This window comes from Aphelocoma coerulescens, chromosome 6 (genome assembly GCF_041296385.1).
Source record: "Aphelocoma coerulescens isolate FSJ_1873_10779 chromosome 6, UR_Acoe_1.0, whole genome shotgun sequence".
NCBI classification, from domain to species: Eukaryota; Metazoa; Chordata; class Aves; order Passeriformes; family Corvidae; genus Aphelocoma; species Aphelocoma coerulescens.
The window spans coordinates 29,524,012-29,542,400 of NC_091020.1; the positions used below are offsets into that span (position 1 = coordinate 29,524,012).

Below are 18,389 nucleotides of genomic sequence, written 5' to 3' on the forward strand. Positions count from 1 at the left end.
GCCATTGTGTTTTCCTGAGAGTAAGGAGATTTTTATTATCTGATTAAAGAAAAATATTTATGCAGTGTGGAAAGACTCAGAAAATAAGTTTTCTGCTAGTACATAACTTTCATGTTGTTGTAGTTGTTTATGTTCAGTGTTTAGTAGTCCAGAGTCATAAATGAGAACCAGACAGAAGTATAATGATGTCCTTATGTTGTGAACCAGCATTACTTCTTTTACCAAAGAAAAATGAACTCAGTAATTATTAGAAATGTGTAAAGAGAAAATAGAAGCATAAGCTGGCTTTGGATTCTGTGTAGCACATAAGGCTGCACTGCAGTGTGGTTGAGCAGAATAAATAGATTGGCACGTCAAATCTATTTAAATAGTTTGAAATTTAGAAATTATTTGTTAAATGTAAGCATAAAGTAGATGGTTTCATATACCTTCTCTTGAAACAAAGCTCTGAATGCAGTAAGAGGTTGTCACCAAATCAGGCTGCCAGTGCCAAAATACAAATGTGATCCTGGAGCTAAGTATGGAACATTGATTGCCCCTTTTTCAGAGGCTGTCCTAAGAACTTTTGCTTCTTATTTTTAACAATACTATTTTTTTGTATTATTTTTTTTTCCTCTGTTCAGTCACATTTTGGTTAACCTAATCTTAGTTAATTTTTTAAATCAAACTGTTCAAGTATTTTACTGATACGACAATGTTGATTAGAAAATATTTGGTTGGTTTGTTTTGGTTTGTTTTTTTCTGTAAAATCATACCAGGAAACCTTCCCATAGTGTATGAATACTGTTGCAGCATTGAGAACGTTCCCATGAAATGTCCTGGTCATCTCTGATATCAGTAATGCAGTGTTGCCAGTGGGTTGTAGATGAGATGTGTTGAGGCCTGACCTGCTGGAGTGTGGGCTCTGGAGAGCAATACTCTGTGCAAAGTTCAAGTGGGGATTTTCTCTGCCAGCATCAGCTGGATTGGTTCAAAAGCAGTGCATTTCTGTGGTGTTTCACCACAGAAATGTGTGTCACTGTCAAATCCCTGTAAGAGCCACTTCTCTATCATCTGGTAACCGTTTAAGCTATACCAGGGAGGAGGATGAACCTTTTTCTTTTAATGTTATAATGTGGTACAGCTTGTTCTTAAAGCTGAAGCCTTAGTAATAGAAAGAAAAAACCCTTCATTTCTTGTACTTTTCAGTGACTAAAAATCCTGCTAATCAGTTTGGAATATGAATAGTATTATTTTTTCATCTGCTTAGTAACTGGTTCTATTGAAAGCAAAATGTGCTTCCATGTGCTATATGCTGTACCTGGTTACAGATACAACAAATACAATTAATACAATATCTTCCACTTGCTATCTATATAATGCCTTGAGGGCATAATATTTTATGGAGGAAAGTATTTTATTTACCGCACAGAGCTTACCATCATTATTAGACTTAATGTAATAAACACAACACACAGAATGCTGTAATGATAAATCATGTTGTAAATCATATTGCATTTGCCATTTGTCATTTTTTTCTGGGAACAGTACAGTGAAGTCTGGAAATCTGGATACTTAGAGGTGTTCAAAAGAAGTTTGAAGATGGTGGGCAGGGATGAATTCTATTTGATTCTTTACTGAAAAATACCAGGAATCATTTGCCTAACTATCTGTATTTTGTATTAATCAACTGTACAGAGAAACTCACATCAGGAATTAGAAGCTGAGCAAAAGTATTATTCTTGCACAGTGCTGTGTTCAGTAGTCATTGAGAAGACTAGGAGGAGATAAGAGGGGAGTCTATTTGTAATAAGCTACCCTCCCTCTTTTTTATTGTACTCTACTGAAAAGACCTGCCAGTTTGAAAAATACCATCAGTAAGAAAGGAATTTTTATATCTTCAGCCCTCAGGGGTTCCTCATCTGAAAATGAGCCTTTATTATGGTTTTATGGTTTTTCTTTGGTGTTAAATCCCACTATTTCTTAAATAAATTTTGGAGTACAGGAAAGACTATATATTTATGTTCATAATGTATATGTTTGTAAAAATAAAATTAATGTCAACACTTCCCAAGATCAGATGAAAATTTAGTGTGAGTTTCTTAAATTGTTTCCTTTTACTATCAAAGGCACATGAGCTCACATGTGCCGTGTCTGTTAATGTGCAGTGACTTAGCAGCAAGAACTTGATTTTAAAGTGTAACAGTAAGATTTTGCTGGTCAATTGTAGTGTTAAAATGCTTGCTTCTTATAGCTTTTAAAATGGAAGCATTTTCTTGAATTAAAATTAATGATTGGACCGTTGATCCCTTATTTCTAATAAATAGTATTGCTCTTGGTCTGAGTTTCTTTCATAAGTCAAACACCCTGGAGGTGTCAAATGCCAGTGTTATGGATGGATATGGGTAATGCACAACTTCTATATTTAACACTACTCCCAACTTCACCAGAAACTTATATTCATAAGTAGGTAGTTCATGTCCTAGTGCTGTGATCTCTTTTGTTGAAACTGTTTCAGGAACATCTCTCTGGCATTTTCATACTTTCACCACTCTATTTAAGTAGAGAAAACAAGAAAAGAACAATTGTGAAAGATGAAGTGTATTAATAATTCCATAGTGTTATGATAATATGTTAACAATGATGGTGAAAGAAAGTAGCAGTTGAGAAAGAAGTAAGAATTTTGGGATGTGTTGCTCCTATAAGACAGTGAATGAAACTTGCTGTCTTTTCTTCAAGCTGCTAAATCCATTCCGAGTCCACCACCTGATGTCAAAATTATTGCTGTTTGAACCATCTGTGTTAACTCCAGTAATAACGTGCTTTTAGTTTCTGTTTCCAGTTTATAAAGAGGTGCAATTGGTTTATTTAGCACGGCCAGAGTCTCACACTGGGTCTCTTTATGGGCTCAGGCTGTGGTTCAGTGGAAGCCCGAGGTGATTTAGCGGCATTGCTGCCGTAGCTGTGCCGCCCTGTCCCCTCCTGTGTGCCGAGTCCATCCTCATGTGACCTTGCACCGAGGTGTTCCAGCGTGGTTTGCTAACAGGATGCTGACTGCACCAGGTGCTTCTGTCAAGAGTTTTCTGCTGTGAATAATTTTCTGTGCTGGAAGTGCCAGAACAGCAGCACTAGTGAAGTTGAACTGTTCGGATAGTGGGAATGACACCAGCCTGGAAGACAGTGTGTTCCTCCAGGATTTCCTGGTATTTGTTTCTGGTTTTTAAGCTGAGGAGCGAGGTGTTATGATATGAATATGGAGAGATGCCTCTACCCAAATTAAGGTTCGAACAAGACCATATGCCCAACCAATAGCACGGATTTTATTTAACAGTAAATGTGAGGGAAGGAGAGATTGAAAGAAGCAGGGGAGGGACAGGGAGAGAAACGAGAGTGAAAGAGAGAGACAGATCTTTGTTTCCCCCAGTTTGCCACAGTAGGAATTTTTGTCTGGATGCATCTCCCAGGACATGCTAGCCAGACTTTGCCAGGCCCAGAGAAGCACCATTCTGTGCTTAGCTTCAGGGCAAAGTCCTTCTGTCATCTTAACAGTGTTTGAGGCAATTGTGATCTTTAAGTCTCTTACAGGAGGGAAGATGATTTTTTGGGATTTGGGGTTTTTTAAAATAATGTTCTATTTTTTTATATATTTTTTGAAATGTGGTCTGATGGTGATATTTCTTTATTTTTTAACATATCCATAACTTGCATAAATTATCTCAAATTTTAATATTAAGTACGCTTACCTTCTTTAGATGTGACTGTCATTGGAATCTTACAGGTAAATGAATTCAGCACTTTTATGTAAAATCTCTCTTGCATTAAGGCTCTGGAAACAGGTTTCAGATGTGTTCCCAGCAGTCTTGCTGTCTGCCAGCAATCTTTTCTAATTGTTGATCTCTTTAGGACACTTCTGCTTCCTTGTGTTACTAACTCTGACTCTGCAGCTTCTACAGGCAGTACTCTGTCCACTTCTTGGTATTATGGAGAGTGTGCTGAGCAAATATGTCTTTTTTTTTTCTGTTTTAGTGTCCAAACTGATAGCTTTGCCTCTGGCTTAAAATAAATTGTCTCTATATATAAAAAAGGCCATGCTTTTGTTTGGAATAAATTGAAGAGGCCTCTTTCCCTTCAAATCCTTTTCAGCTTTGCATGTAATCCCTATCTTTGTGTGTATAGGAGATTTTATTTTTTAAATGAGAAAGCTTTCATTTTTTTCATTTCATGTTAGGGTTACAATTTTCCTGAAAGTTTGCCCTATGTCTCTCCAAAACCTGTTACGATGACGAATTCTGGGAATGTTTTGCTTGCTCTGTAGAAAAGTACTTTCCCTACTCCACTTTATAGGGATTTCCCTGAAGTCTCAATCTGTAGGTGCTCCCTGTTTCTGTTACTGTGGGATTTGAATATTTGAAGCCAATAAAGTGTAAGTAGGAAATAATGAAGAAAGGACTAATTGTTCTAAAGAACTAAAACCCTAGTCAGGAAAGAAAAATGAAACCACACCAAAACCACATTTGTGTACAGCAGTTCTAAAAGAAACATGCTCCAGTAATTAATTTGACATGGAGATATTGATGCAACATTCCTCTCAAATATGTGGAAAGTAATAAGTAGCATACTTAAATCAAGATACCAAAAGTAAGACAATAATTATATGGGTTGCGCAGCTGGAGGAGTGATAGTTTCTCTTAAAACACTTAAGAACTAAGTTTGCTGCCATAGATATTCCATGAAATACTTATAAATTGAAACCCTTCAGCTAATTTGAGAGCATGTAAACATTAGGGCAATATTACTGATCCCTTGATAACAGAGATGGCAGTGCTTGTTGCTGTGGGTGTTGAAATTGGCTGTGAAGGCAGACAACTGTATGTGTAATGAGGTGGCTCTTCTATGAATGTCCTGTAGTCTTGATAAATGTCAGGATAGATCAGTGTTGCTGACAGGTTATTGGAGCGTGTACTCACAAATGCATCTAAAAGGAGTAACCTGTTGATTTGTCCTTGAGCAGTTAAAATATAGTTCACATGGATTTTGCTGAAAACTTTTCAAATTATTTGATATATGCTTGGTTTTTTTGTCTTTCAGCTTGTGACGAATGGAAGATTTTACCAAAACCTAATCTGCATCGAGATGTCAACAGATTTGGTCACACTGCTGTTGTCAGTAATGGGTAAATGAACTGTCTCTTAAATTTTCCTTGCCCTTTTTCTGAAGGAAAAAACTGTAGCAGAAATCACACTTAAGTGAAGTATGGTTCAATACCATAGAACTGATGTCATTTATTGAAAGGAAAAGTAGTGCTCATCAGGTAATCAGTACAGCTAATTCCCAATCTGCCAGGCTGTGGGATCTATTCAGTGACATTTTAGGTTCCAGTGTACTGAGGTGTTTTCTCAGTATTGAGAGCTACACTGAATTTGATATTTGGTACCAAATATAACCCTCACTTAGGTATGATGGGAGAAATATTTTTCTCTTTGCAGCATGCTATAATTCTTTGTTCTTCTACAATCATAAAATAACCATGTAACTATAATTTGCTGTGAAAAGGGAAGATTTTGATGATACTGATACAGTTATCATCTTTAACCACTGGCAGGAGGAGAAGCCTGCCAGCAACTAGATGATATTAAGTTGGGAAAGTTGTGGAAAACAATAGTCAAGTTTAAAGAAATGTGTATTGTTTGCTTGTCTCAGCTTTCCTTTTGCTGGTTGCCAACTGGCTTAGTATCTGAAGCTGCAGTACTATAGATCACTGTACCTCTTCTGCATTATTTATCACACTAATAAACTCAGTACTTAAGTATTTGTGGGCAACTTATGGATCCTCTATATAAGGATCTTGTATGGGTCGGAAATGAGTTAATGGGTAATGCTACAAATAGGAGTGTGACTGCTTTTAACAAAAATAGCACTAAATTGTAAGTATGTACACAGAGCACTTGACATTAATCAATGAACAGATTTATTTATTAAGACAAAATTGCTTGCAATTAGTGAATTCAGCAACTGATATTTTTCATTATGATTTGTGTGTTTTATGACATCTAAGCCATGTCTGATACTTTGAGAACTGTCACTTTCTATGAATTACATTCAAAATGCCTTTTTTTTTTTTTTTTTAAGAACTTAGTGGCATTTTTGGTGGGGTTTTTGGTACCAAAAAAGTGCAATACAAGATACTTGCCAGATTTTTGCTGTTGGTAACTCTGTGATTAATTCTGTTTTAAGAGTATATCATACAACAGATATAGAGGTTTTCTATTACTGTCTTTTACCCGTGGCTGTTTTTAGTTTTAAATGAGAAGGGTGAGGACTCAGGTCTAGTCTTTTGGTTCCTGTGTCAGCAGCTACTGCATCGTAAATGTTACCAAAAAGAAATATCCATCTTACCAATTGCTGCTGCCTGTCTTGAAAAGAATGTTCTTGTTTTCTGCAGGCCAGTATTTCATGCTCTGTTCTCAATATCTAACTGCAAAAATGAGCACAGTCTTCCAAAGCTCTTCATACTTCTTTCCAAACATTTGGGATATGCCACTCCATAATACATACTGCATAGGGAGCTTCCCACAATTTTTTTGTTCCTCTAAACTTCCATGGAGAAGTAAATTGGAAAAGTAATCAATAAAGGAACTACTGATAGAGTCTTTCTCTAATAAAGAATAAGATTTTTTTTATAATACTATGTGAGTTTTTAATTGTATAATTAATCAATTATAATTAATGATAAGAAATCAACAAAATGTGTCTACAATAACAGTTAAATTTCCTTGCTTTTTCCTAATAGGTCCATGTATATATTTGGGGGTTTTTCAAGTGTTCTATTGAATGACATCCTCGTGTACAAGCCTCCCAACTGTGAAGCATTCAGGGATGAGGAGCTGTGCAAAAATGCCCGTCCAGGAATAAGGTGTCTGTGGAACAAGAAACATTGTGAATCTTGGGAATCTGGACATGCTAATAACATCCTTAGAGCAAAATGTCCCAAGAAAACAGGTAAGTGAATTCTAGTCTGTTCATGTCATGTTTGCAGTGCAATGTAGGAGATGAGGGCAGGCAAGCCCCCAAATGACCCCCAAAGTAGTAACCAGGAACTAGTGACTGTAATGTTAAGACTGTTCCGCTCTGAGTGTACCCAGTGCCAGAGATTTATAGACTGTCTTTTGTAAAATCATTCAGTTGTGGAATCCTTTTGTATTTTACATGCAGGGAAGTAGATGCAAAAGAGCACAAGTTGAGGTGCTAAGGGAAGAGCAGAATAGCAGTCAGAGCACAAATGGGCACTGCAAGTGATACCCTGGTGCTGTGGGCATATGGCACTCTCATACCTGTATGTACCAATAAGAGAGGAAAGCATCACTGCTCCAAGTAGATTACCTATGGAACAGGAACATTTGTACAGAAGAATATAGTACAGGCACAGCTGGGAAAAAACCTCAGGCAAACAAGCCCTTTGCAGTGTGTCAGATGGATTCAAGTTTGTCATATGAATTTCTCTGTGGCATTGTGATGGCTGTATTGTTTGAAACAGCAATTTACTGTTATGAATAACTGTTCCAACCTATTCCTAAACATTTTGGCTTGTCACAAATAAATTGCTTGTGAAAGTGTTGTTCTTATATGTCACATGAACAGAATATTTATCCCTGTTGCAGGCACCTACTGTTTTTTTCTGTGCATCTTTCCTTTCAGCACAGTGTAAAATTACTTTCCAAATTTTAGCTGTGTGCTGTGTGTACAAACTGCCATACAATTAAACTGCCAGTCTATGTTTAATGTTCATTGAAAAGTTACTAGCACTGCTATTAATCAACACTTCAAGACACTTTCTTTTCCTGATAGCTTTTACTTGTTTTTGGACTGGCTATAAAGTTGCAAACTCAGAAAAAATAGGTACATGATATAACAAAAACACTATCCAGGTACAGTTTTCTGGAAAATGGCTTTTGTACAGTTTCAGAACTTTTAGAGATATACAGTCTAGAAAGTTTTATCTATATATAAAAAGAAAAAATCCGGTGGCATTAAATTCAAAAGTAATACAGATGAAAGTGGACCTTATAAAAAGCTGATCATAGCAATAGGTGTTTATAAAAGCCAAACAAAACAAAGTACAGATAGGCTGAAGGAAAATAAAAAAGTTAGAGTAGTTTCTAAAGTACAGGTGCTGCAGTGGAAATAAGGTACAACTCTACTTGCAAGAGATGAGGTCTGTAGAATTCCAGTTCTGAAGAAGTTGTGTGAACTGCACTGTTTCACTGCTGTAAAATTCTTCCAGTTTCAGGTGGTAATTTTTTGCCAAAAGCCAATTTTTCATATACTCTTTCACATTACTTGGCTTAATTGTTACCTGGTTGAGAGTATCATCTGAGAAACTTCTGATGGTCAATATTAAAGGATAAGCAGAAATTTTAGTGGTTTTCAAAAGATCAATTCTTGGGTGACAAGACTTCCCTGGCAAGAGAGTCTTTTAAGCTTGCATGAACCTGAAACTAAAGAAGCTAAACCAAACAGGAATTACAGTAATCAGTGTAGGATATGGTACAAATTCTCCTATTTTGCATCATGGTGATTTTAGAACTTTTGCCTACTTTAAATAGAAGTAATAATTTGTGTCCTGAATGATTTTACATAACCTAAATTTTAGTCCAAGTTCCATTGTTAAGAATATAACATTAACTCTTTCTCAAATGCTTTTTGTAGATAAAGGACAGAACTGTAGCTTACCAATCACTAATAGGTTTATAAATTCATTTAGAAAGATTTAAAATGTCCATGTGTTGCTCATATCTTAGATTTTTTTTATTTGCAACTTTTATCTTGTCTTCTTGCTAGCAATCTAATATTTTTATCAGAATCCTGCACCTGAAGAGAATCTTTCTTCTGTGTTAAAGGAATGAAGAAAAAATAGTTGACAAAACCTTTTCACACTTTCTGCATTGTGCTAAGACAGCTTGTGTGCTGTAAATCTGTGAATATTCCCTTAGTTGATACAAGACTTATGAACCTTCAAATGTAGTTGTTACTAAAGGAGTTTTTAAAGGCGCAAATCCTATTAACTGAATAGAATTAATTTCCTACAATAACTTAAACCCTTACGAATGTCTAGAGTTCAAATGAAGGATGTAACAGAAAAAGCTCTAGGGAAGTGTTTAAGATGTGGTGTTATTCTCCTTCTGTGGGACGTTTCTGTTTGATTGGTGTGGCAGCTGCTGCAGACGACAGATGTTACCGGTACGCGGACTGCGCGAGCTGCACCGCCAACACCAACGGCTGCCAGTGGTGCGATGACAAGAAGTGCATTTCAGCCAACAGTAACTGTAGCATGGTGAGTCCTGCAAATCTGAGCACGTTATCAGTACTGGTCCTTCTTCTGGGTTTAGTAGACTAGTAGTTGCTTGTTTTCAACACAAACCAACTTGTTTGCCAGGCTTTTGAAGTAAAAATGTTGCAGAAGGCAGAGTTGGAGTGCAGCAAAAAAATCTATCTCGGGGTAAAAAAGGTATTCTTTAGAGTTTTGTTGCCTACTGTATATTTCTTAAGACAAATGATATTATCCCCTAATTAATGACATTTGGACAGTCACAGAGTCATTATTGACTTGAATTTTGTGCATATATGGTGTGCAGTAAACAGGCAGAAACCATGAATTCCATCAAGGGTGCTTTTCAGTTTTTTCCCTTTTAATCAGGACCAGGCCAGTCTTATTAGTCATGGTCTTCTGATCATTGGTCATCATAGAAATGGTTTTCTTTGTACCGGAGTCACTTGTCATCTCATTAAAGGAACATGAGCTTCTGTAACCATGAGGTCCATTGTCTTGTAATGATTTGGTTCTGATCTTTTTAAGTACAATCAGATCACATAGATTCATGCCAGTTTATGGTTTTCTCTTTTTAGTATTGCTTAATGCCATACTATGTTTTTGTCCACCAGCATCTCTTGCTTGTTCATTTGATTTTTGACAAGCTTATGATAGTATTTTAGCTTTATAAATTTTGCCTCCTTATACTTTTCAGCCAGCCACAGACACCTGGCTGTACTTGAGTTCAAAATCCTTTCTTTACACATTTCCATTAGTAAAAGTATCTTGCTCTCTGGCTTGAACCTGATGCAAATCAATCTTTTTCTCCAGACAGACAAATTAAGGTGTGAGTTGGATTGACTGTGACTCAAATCTTGCCTGTTCAGAGTGAGCACAGCCAGGTCTAATCACTAGCATTTGTAGGTAGTCACTACTAATAAAAGCAGTGCAGACACAAATTCATCAGTAGCCACGTTATAAGTCTGTCAGAGGGATTTTGCATTCCAGGCACTAATGGTTTGTGATCTTCAAGGGCCCTTCTTTTCCTGACACATTGTTCTTTATTAGGTGCTAATTTTCTAACCGTGGTTTTCAACTCCTGAACAAGGAATAGTTGCTAAGAAGCAGACCATCTTCATTCCTAATAAATGATCCCGAATAAATGTGGAGCACTGGGTATTTTAGCACAGGCTTCTCGGTTCAGAGTCCTTCTTTGACAACCTTTCATGACTGTCAGCTTAATTAGCAAACGATGCACCAGTCTTCTCTGTATCATTTCCTGTCTTTTATTCAGGGTTTGAAGTGGACTGAAAAGTCTGTTAGTATAGTTACTAAAGAATGGGATAGCAAAAATTCATCAAAATGCTTTCTGGAAAGAGGTGCTATCATAAATGGAAGGTGGCTGTTGCAAAATTAGTCTATTGGCTGTGAGATGACAGAGGCAGAATTTTGCAGCTTTGATATAAACCCACCAAAACAGCATCAACAGAATGGCACCCTGTGGAAAAACAGAATGGATCAGGCTGATTATCCATTTTCATAGACTGCTACTTCTGGACTAGGTCCACAAATGAAAATGTTGTGACAGCACTGTGATGGTAATATGGGATAACAAGCTGTAGACTTAGGAGCATCACAAGGAGCCTTTGCAGCTGTACAAAGGCCTTGATTTATGGCTTAGATCATAGAACTCCGGATGAGACAGACAGTAATGTTTTAGAATCTGCTGCTGTTGCCTCATGGAAGCTTGCCTATTTACTAAAGATATGCTGTCAACCAGTTTGGCATTGGCCTCATGGTCACAGATATCTGCAAAGCAGTGATTACTCTGCTGATTGGAAGGCCTGTAAAATACAAACATTTCTCTGAAATAACTCTAGTTGGACAGATGGATTTCATGAGTAGTGCTAATGCACTGATGATGCACATAGCCCTGCCTATGCTCACCCTCTGATGTGAGCCAGCACATTAACAGGACACTACATTCCACTGCTGTGCAGACTCATGCATCATCAAGGTATAGATCATATAGATCGTACTCATATGTGATGTCATTGGAAGCAGAGGCTTGCAATGCCTGGTTGATCTGGATCCGTGTTATATGTTTATGAAACTGTAATCACTCTGTATGTCTGCACACAAAATGCCTTATCTTGCATCCTGTGAAAATAATATTCCATTGCTTCTGATCACATTGGCAGAAAATTAACTATATTTATATTTTGTAATGGAAACAAGTCTTTACCAAAAAAAGAAAAAAAGAAAAGGCTTTGTGGGAGAGATTAATTTCATTTTAGATTGCTGCAACTTTACAAGATGTCATTTTTCATAAAGTAATACCATGGAAGAGTAAGCTCCTCCATGAAAGCAAAATCTTTTTATACTTTACCAAATAAAGTGGTAAATTGCTGGAGAGGGCTGACTGCAACAAAATGCAGTTTTCTTCACTGAGGAAGACCAGAAACAGATTGAATTTTAGAGTAAAAAAATTTTCTTTGTCAATTTTGTTCCATTGCTGAAGAGAAAAAAGAATTGATAAAGTGGCCTTAAAGAGAGCTTTAGTATGTTGAGACACGGCTGAATTGTTATATTTCTGCCTCCACCCAGTATTGCATTTTTGAAAATGTCATTGCTTTCAGAAGCTCCAAGGGGAGCATGTTCCTACAACAGGGACATGTTTTCTCTCTGACTGAGACCAGCCATGCTCTTACTGCCAGGAGCAGTCTCTGAATTTCGTGTGTGTTGGTCTCCACACATGCAGTACGATAAAGCCTCAGTTGATGACAGGTACCTAAATACAGCCCAGATTGGTGTGGGATTTAAAAGTGTTCTTTATCTGAGTGTGGCAACATAAAGCAAACATTGTCAAACCTGTGAAGGGGATGGTAAAGAGCATTTTGCTAAGGATATGGGATACTAGAGGATGTTTCAAAGAGACCTGTAGTCCTACATTGTTAAATATTTTTACACAGTGCCTTAAAGACGGGAATCCTTGTCTCTTTGTAATGTTTGCATCACTTACATAAAACTCCTTCTTTAATGATGGGAGTCCTTGGATGATACACTAATACCAACAGCAGTAATCCTGGCAATCTGCCTGCATTTGAGGGATTCAAAGAATAGTCAAGAGGAAATGTGTAAAGTAGTAGAAGGAAATATGAATAGAATCAAATTTATCTTGGAGGAAAAAAAGAAAAGTTATGACTAAGAAGTACTTAGAATTTAGGACTAAGTAGCAAGTTTCAGGAGTAGCTTCAGGGAAATAGTAGCAAATCTATAAATTAATAATTTACATTTAGTCTAGGCAAACTAGACAAGGTTATACTGTTAACCTGAAAAATCCAGGAGGGGGAGAGATGTACCTAATTTAATAGCAATTTCTGAAATTCTAAGATAAACTACTGTAGGATTTTAATTCTCCTGTAAATACTCAGAAAATCACTGCAGTTCATAAGTCTGTCTATATACCACCACATCAGGATCAGTACTTAAAAAAATCTAAGTAAATCAGACATGAGGGAAGCTTTATACATAATATGATTTACTCATGCTTTGGTGTGTAAACATTATAAATATCCTACAGCAATACAGAACTTCTGTAACAGATGGACTGTCATCTTTCTGAGTTTCATTGGGTTTGGTAGTTTAAGTTATAACCTTAATATTGTGTTAATATGAATTACCTATTGGATTCACATCTACATTGAACTAATGAGATTTCCTTGCAAGCAGTGTTTAAATTGGATTTAAGGGAAATAAATGCTGGGAATAAGGGAATACAAGAAAGAACATTATTATAGAACAGCCACTAGTACTTTGAATTTTATTTTAAACATTAAATAACCAGCACACAACAAGTTTCATGATTAGAAAGTAATGGAATAAATATCTTGGCTTAGGTGGAAAATTGTAATCTTTATGTAATACTACTGAAGAGTATATAATTTAAAAAAGAAATCTGAATGCTTAAGGGTATGTCAAAATGAAGTGTTAAAAGTGAGTATTAGTTGAGCTATTGTAAATGAGCAGATGGTGGTTACTTGTGCTCTGAAATTCACCTTAAAGCATCTCTCGCAGTTTTGGGAATATGCTTCATGACTGAGTGAAGCTAAATGTGGGTTTGTAGCAAAGATTTTTTTTTTTTTACTTTACTGTTTGTATGCATTTTTTGCCTAGATAGACAGTCTGTTACTTGCTGGCATTGCCTTTGGCTCTGTTCCATACTGTGGTGTAGATGCCTTCATCCAGACCTTCTTTTCTGGTATTTTTTGCTTCACAGTAGCCTTTCCTCTAGAACAGAAAAAAGTCAGGACCTCTTATAATAAACTTACTGGTAGGCATCTGATCCAATAAAGGCAAAAAATGAAAATAAAATAGAATAAAGTCCCTCAGCAGCAGTGTTCTTCTGCAGGAATGAAGCTGGTTCTATGTGAGACTTTAAAAAAAATGGAAATAAAGGAAGGTGCCTTTTCTCTCCCCTGCCCCATCAATGTCCATATTCCAGTACTTAGCCCTGTGTAACTTACTGTCATGCAGTCCCTTTATAAGTTGTTTAATCATACTCCAGGAAACTATTGGAAGGGAAAGCAACCAAAATTGTCAATAAATCATGCATTTGCTATCCAAGTGCAATCCATTTTTGCTGCCATGTATTAATTTAATCTTTTGTTGTTCAAGAGAGACAAGACTTGTTAGGGTTTGACAAGAGGGACTCCCAGAGGTCCCTTCCAATCTCAACTGTTCTGTGAGTATGAGGCTGTCTTGCATTAGGACTCACTTTTAATTATTACCTTGAAATTAATTTGGTAGAGAGAGCCTTGTAGGTGAGCTGAATTGGCTGAGAATTTAGGGCAGTTCATTAAATAAGGTATCAATACAATGTCTTAATTAAAAGTACTATGCAGAGGGAAGAAAAATTTGTATTCAAAATGTCTAACTTGGAAGACCTCAGTTTTCAGGAAAAAAACCAAACACTGACAAAACCCAATAAAAGCCTCCAGGTAATTATTTCACTGTTTACTGCTTTTCTTGTATACTAAGGTACAAAGGAATGAAGTTATCCCTGGTTTTATGTCACGTGTAGAGCATATTCTTGCACCTTCAGTCAGATGTAATTATTTTGCGCCTTGTGCCAGTTTTTAGGTTCTGTTTGACTATTTTGCTTGCTTTAACCTGCATAGGATGAAATAATTTAGTGAGAGTATAACCCTTCACTATCTAAGAAATAGATATTTTGTTTAGTTGTTTAAGCTCTTCCTGCTCTCTGTACAGGGAATTGGCCTCTTCAGTTTGACACTCATAGTTGTGTAGAACAAGTGGCGTGATTTGTGCTCTGGAGATGTGTTCTGCATCTGGTAAAGGATTCTAGACAAGGAACTGAAATTCAGCCTAGTTTCTAAGTGGCCATGACCTTCTGGGAGGGATCCACCTGCTCTGTATTTCAGTTTCGATTTCTGTTTTTTTTTTTAATATTAGACATATGCTTGAGATGCTGCTTTGTCTGTCTAATTTTTGCAGTCGGTTAAAAACTACACAAAGTGTCACGTGAGGAATGAGCAGATCTGCAATAAACTGACGAGCTGCAAGAGCTGCTCCCTGCACCTGAACTGCCAGTGGGACCAGAGGCAGCAGGAGTGCCAGGCCCTACCTGGTAAGGGGACACTGCTGCTCACAGCTGCTTTCAAAATGGAGTAAATCTCCTCCACGTTTGCAGAGAGTGTGTGTTCAGCGAGCAGACATGGATTTGTTTTATTTGTGCACCCTCATCTTGCCTGTCTGTGCCTGTCCAGGTGAACCCAGATGTGATTACACCACTGATTGGGGTATCAGTGCTACCTTTAATCGTGGTAGGGGAGATGGTAACGTTAGTGAAGGTGTAATGATGTGTACCTCTGCACAAGCCAGCGACGAGTTCTGGCCTGTGGGGACCACTGAGCACAGAGCTGAATGGCCATTCTGGGGGTTTTATTGTTGCCTATGCACTGACACTGTTACTTTTGCTAGCTGAGGTTTTACCTTATAAGTTATCATTCAATTATACTTCAATTTTCTTGTGCAGATAGGGCCCAAGATCTAGTTTCTTGATTGTCTAATGTTGGTACTGCTATGAAAGCAGTGAATATTAAAATGCTAATATGAAATATTCTCAGAAGGTGAGTGTTAACATTCTGAAATAGTATTTATTCTGTAATTTATATTCATAGCTACATATATGCAGTTAGATGTCAGAACCTTTTCTACTTGATCTTTATGTGTCCAGATGAAGTTAATGAACACATTTTTTTCACAGAGAGGATTCATTAAATAACTTGAATCAATTTATTTTGTGCAGTTCAAAACTGTGTTTGTGTAATCTTTGTGAAGATTGACTAGAACAGTTGCTCTTACTTATCTTTTAATAGTTACCTGAGTCTGAATAGTGCTGTAAAATGTTGAAGAGGAAATATTTTCTGTGATGTTATCTGAATTTTTTATCATTTGAGTTGCATTAGTATTTAGGCAAATATAAATGCAAAGGTATGATAAAGCAAGTATAGTGTAAAGTTGTGATTTCTTAATTCTAGGACAGTTGTTTTCAGATTTTGGAATTTACATAATATTTAAGTAAAAGTAGTTGTTAAAACTATTATTTATGTACCTAATCCAATCTTAATATTTAGTTGTGCTCAATTTTGAATACAGGGAAGAAATAGTGATGTAAAATATTGTGCTGAAACTTAGCATATGTCTTATAATTATTTTTAAAGTTATTAGAAGTTTCTTTTCATAAAAATACACTATTCTGTGTGGTGATACTTGGTATTTCAGAATTTATGTAATGTGAAAAGGGAAATTGAGTGTGGGATGTATTTTGATTTACGATCTCAGGAAGATAAAATTCCAACTCCCTTGGGTTTTTTAGAAGTTTTTTTCAAATCAGCTTTAATCATATGCTTTTTGCACCAGCTCATCTGTGTGGAGAAAGATGGAATCACATTGGAGATGCCTGCCTCCACATAAATTCCAGTCGGGAAAGCTATGACAATGCCAAACTGTATTGCTACAATTTGAGTGGAAATCTTGCCTCATTAACAACCTCAAAAGAAGTGGAATTTGTTCTGGATGAAATTCAGAAGTATACACTTCAGGTAACTTGAGTAACTGTAATTGATGCTTATGGGAAATAAACTTTGAGAAATCTGCTTTAGGGTTTTGTCCAAAGAGAGGAAAGTTTATGCCTTTAAAGAAATGTAATGTGGTGCTAAAGACTGGTATAAGTCATATGTGGGATATTGAGGAAATCTCATATTTTAAAAAAAATCACACAGCAGTTCCCAAGGTTTCCCCTCCCCAGAGTTAAATGTTAAAAGTTACTATTGGAAGAGAGTATTTGCTCAAGAGAATGTCTGGAAAAATTATTTTGTGTCCTGGGTTCTGCTGTGATAGAGTTAATCCTGAAATTCAGCATAGGCAAAGGCAGGGTCCAGCAATGGGGATGGTAACCCCGTGCAGTACAGGTGTAACTTCTCCAGAAACACCAGCTTCCTCTGTAACTGGTTTGTGGGATCAAAGGGTCACAGAGAAGCTGCACTAGTATGTAAAACATGTAGCAATTCCCTGCACAGCAGCACTGGAATTAGCTGGAGCTAATTAGCTTTCTCTAATAATGGTGGGGGGAGAGAGAGAGCTGAAAACTCTTCCCTGCCTCTGGCAAATGCAGCAAGCTACCATGAGAATATTCCTTAGAAAAGCAATCCATATTACTTTTGTTAGCTGTGGGACAAGAGAAGGGAAGATAAATTACCTGTCCCTGGGGGGTCAGGTTCAATTTTTTAGCAGTTAAATATTCAAATGCTTATTGCTGTGTTTAAACATCACTGTTTAAAGTATATGAAATATAAGAATGCTCAAAAATGTGAAACCCCACAGTGTACACTCAGATGGGATGTCTTAGCAGAATATGATCCCATCACAAACAAATCAGTTCTTCTTAGCAAGGGACATTTTTTGGAAGTGTATATTTAGTTTTGTAGAACATGTCTGTTTAAAATCCTCAAATTTTTAAGTAGTTCAGGATTTTACAGTTACAGGAAAATGAAAGACAATTGTGGTTAATAATTAAAGCTTATATCAAACTAGCATGTGATTTAAGAAGTTGTTCTGCTGCAGATGAATTGAGATCATTCAAAGAAAATAGCAGTTAAGGATTGCCTTTATGTTATAATGGATCTGAGAGCAAGAGTTTAGCAACATATATTGTGGACAAAAATATTCTATTATCCTTTTTAGCATTCCATTTCAAAATGCAGATGCAAACATAGGTTATGTACTTAAAGTTTTTGTGTTTTTCCCAAATAAATATAAGATCTGGACAGAGAAAATATTTTTTACTAGAAAACCACTTTTTTCTCTATTTTGATAATAAAGGAGAGAGAGAAATCATTCTGTGTCAGAAGTTCTTCCCTGATATTGTATTTACTGCAGCCTTGAAACTCATTCTGTCTGCCCACTCTGATATTGTGTTAATGTTGAAAATGTAATTGAAACAAAAACAACAACAAAATCATGTTGTCAGCATGATTGCTATGGTTATTTATTTTGCCACCTTTTTTCCTTTTTGCTTTCCTTTCCCCTGATTTCTGTTAAAACACTGTGCAGGATGCCTTCAAATCTAATAATGTGTGATAGACTATTGATATGACTGATTTTGCCTGATTGGCTTGAGGTGTACATGAGAAATAGCTTTTTTAGTGTTTGGAAGCAACATTTTTCTTGCATTTCAGAGCTTAGAACTTCTGCAAGGTGACATCCTGCTGAGCATATCTTTATTTAAATGAAGTACATCCTGAGCCAATGTGGTGATGTAAATTTGAGATACCTCAAATACAGTTAAAGCAATTGCAGACAAATGTATACACTTAAAAAAAAATTTTGTCTTGGATTAAACAATCATTTCGCTATCAGAACCTCTACTGAAATTCTGCCATGAATTATCGTTGTGTTTTCAGTGGCATTTAGAAAAAAAAGAAGACTTTTTTCATTCATATCTCTCTGTCCAGCTACATTTATTCAGTGTGAGACATCCTAAATGTGTTATCAGGTGTGACAGAGGCTCTCTGAAACT

General features: G+C 36.5%; 1 protein-coding gene across 14 annotated transcripts in view; it reads left to right on the forward strand.

The window, feature by feature from the left end:
* ATRNL1 (attractin like 1) overlaps positions 1–18,389 on the forward strand; it is a 440,837-nt gene that overhangs the window by 82,223 nt on the left and 340,225 nt on the right. For all 14 annotated transcript variants that reach the window (XM_069020095.1, XM_069020098.1, XM_069020096.1 and 11 more), the window contains exons 11-15: positions 5,068–5,152; positions 6,770–6,978; positions 9,192–9,310; positions 14,804–14,936; positions 16,232–16,413. In XM_069020095.1, the coding sequence (XP_068876196.1) occupies positions 5,068–5,152; positions 6,770–6,978; positions 9,192–9,310; positions 14,804–14,936; positions 16,232–16,413 (728 nt within the window). The remainder of the gene's footprint in view (positions 1–5,067; positions 5,153–6,769; positions 6,979–9,191; positions 9,311–14,803; positions 14,937–16,231; positions 16,414–18,389) is intronic.